At 49.5% G+C, this 2,500-nt stretch overlaps 1 protein-coding gene across 1 annotated transcript in view; it reads left to right on the top strand.

The window, feature by feature from the left end:
* Positions 1–2,500, top strand: part of LOC138862811 (dipeptidase 1-like) — a 135,624-nt gene that overhangs the window by 75,302 nt on the left and 57,822 nt on the right. The window contains exon 2 of the mRNA XM_070125955.1: positions 2,401–2,500. This exon is cut by the window's right edge and continues 95 nt beyond it. Coding sequence (XP_069982056.1) covers positions 2,414–2,500 — 87 coding nt within the window. The 5' untranslated portion in view covers positions 2,401–2,413. The remainder of the gene's footprint in view (positions 1–2,400) is intronic.

Here is a 2,500-nt window from a genome sequence, read left to right as displayed (position 1 = left end):
TTCCATAGCTTGGGTCCACGTATTTCCATTTGTCGTGCCCCTGTATCAGTCCTCGACCTCTTAACATAAAGAGAGTTTACTTGGCGTGAGAGAGAGAGAGAGAGAGAGAGAGAGAGAGAGAGAGAGAGAGAGAGAGAGAGAGAGAGAGAGAGAGAGAGAGAGAGAGGGGGGGAGAGAGAGAGAGAGAGAGAGAGAGAGAGAGAGAGAGAGAGAGAGAGAGAGAGAGAGAGAGAGAGAGAGAGAGAGAGAGAGAGAGAGAGAGAGAGAGAGGTATATATCTAGTTAAAGAGATAGACAGATAGATAGTAAGAGAGAGGGAGGGAGGGAGAGAAATAGAGAGAGAGAGAGAGAGACAGAGAGACAGATAAAAAGACCTCTAAAAAGGTTTCGAAGATAAACGTTTCCCACATGCTAAACGACAATTTTTTTCCTCTCTGTTATCGCCTCGTGAACCGCAATATCATCGATAAATAGATTAACACTAATAGGCTAATTCCCAAGGTTAACGACGTGCTGTACACATTGTGCAGTTGGCAGCCCTGTAGGAGGGTGGTGGTAGGCCTGAGTTCCTTGTTAGAAGCATTGAGAAGGAGTTTGTCGGCTGGTGCTTGGCGGGCCATCCCACGCGCAGCTGGGTGATCGCTGTGGCTTTGTTTGAGGCTGTTGGTTCGAGGGGGATGTGTGTTTTCTGCGCGAGACGAAATCAAATTGGGAATTAGAGGAAGGAGGTCTTTGTCCTTCGTTCTCTCTCTCTCTCTCTCTCTCTCTCTCTCTCTCTCTCTCTCTCTCTCTCTCTCTCTCTCTCTCTCTCTCTCACTCTCTCTCTCTCTCTCTCTCTCTCTCTCTCTCTCTCTCTCTCTCTCTATATATATATATATATATATATATATATATATATATATATATATATATATATTCCTCTCTCTCTCTTTGCCTCCCTCTCTTTCTCTCTCTCTCTCTCTTTCTCTCTCTTCTCTTCTCTCCTCTCTCATTTTTGTCCCTATTTCTATCTACGTATCTAACCACCATGCCGTCTGTACCACCCTCTTTCACCTTATTTACCTCTCCCCCTCCCTCTCATTATCTCTTTAAACTCGCCTCACCCTTCCCCGTCCCCTTACTTCCTCTTACACACCCTCTTCCCCTTCACTTCTCATTCCCCTTCCCCTCCCCTCGCCCCCACCCTCTCCTATCTCCGCAGAGAGAGCTCTCACCCACTCTCACCCACTCCCCTTACTGTACCCCGCAGTATCTATATCATTTTACTGAAATGGGTATACTAATGTTATTCTGTGTATATATTGTTATGTGTACATGATTCACATAATCATTCATGTTTTCCATATATGTATCTTTACACACATATATTTACATATGTATTGTCATTCATTTACCTGCTTATTCATCTCTTCTTTACCTGCTTATTCATCTCTTCTTTACCTGCTTATTCATCTCTTCTTTACCTGCTTATTCATCTCTTCTTTACCTGCTTATTCATCTCTTCTTTACCTGTTTATTCATCTCTTCTTTACCTGCTTATTCATCTCTTCTTTACCTGTTTATTCATCTCTTCTTGCCACACCTGACGTTCCAGTGTTGTGTTGTCTATCAGCCTTCAGCAAGAGCCATGTATTGTTGTAGCACTACCTGTCTTCATCACCGGCTGTCACGTGCTAAATGCGGGATTTACAGTCATCCTTAGACCACTGTACAGCATGACAGGCAGACTCCCTGTCCCTTGGCGGAGTAGTCTCACTTATTTCATAAAGGAATCGAGGCGTCTTGGCTGCCTGCCTTAAACCCTAAGCTCACCATTTACTATACTCTTGTAGGGTCTATTTTCCCTCCCCTACTCCTCACCCCTTCTCACTCGCCCTCGCTCTCCTTTCTCCTTTCCCCCTCCCACCCCCACCTCTTCTCTCCTCCCTCTCATTCACCCCCTTCTCACCCCGACTCTCCCCTTCCCTCTCCCTCTCCTCACAATCTCACCCCCATTCTTCCATCCCCTACACCCACCTCCTCTCACCCCCACTCTCCCGTCCCCCTATTCCTCACCCCCTCCCACTCACCCCCACTCTCCCGTCCCCCTTCTCACTTCCTCCCACTCACCCCCACTCTCCCATCCCCCTTCTTCTCACCACCTCCCTCACCCCCACTCTCCTGTCCCCTTCTTCTCACCCCCTCCCACTCACCCCCACTCTCCCATCCCCCTTTCACCCTCCCACTCACCCGCACTCTCCCATCCCTCCTCTTTCTCACCCTCCCACTCACCCCCACTCCCATCCCTCCTCTTTCTCACCCTCTCCCACTCACCCCCACTCTCCCATCTCCCCTTTTTCTCACCCCCACTCTCCCATCCCCCCTTTTTCTCACCCCCACTCTCCCCTCTCCTCCCCACAGACGCGCCCCGACGATGACGAAGCTCGCGGTGGCCACGGACCTGATCCTCCTGACGGCGGCGGTGGTGGCGTCGCTGGTGGCCGTGACGAGGTGCGCCGCC

The sequence above is a fragment of the Penaeus vannamei genome, chromosome 10 (assembly GCF_042767895.1).
Source record: "Penaeus vannamei isolate JL-2024 chromosome 10, ASM4276789v1, whole genome shotgun sequence".
NCBI classification, from domain to species: domain Eukaryota; kingdom Metazoa; phylum Arthropoda; class Malacostraca; order Decapoda; family Penaeidae; genus Penaeus; species Penaeus vannamei.
Note: the sequence above shows the minus strand (reverse complement) of the source record. Positions and strands in the feature narration are given on the sequence as shown.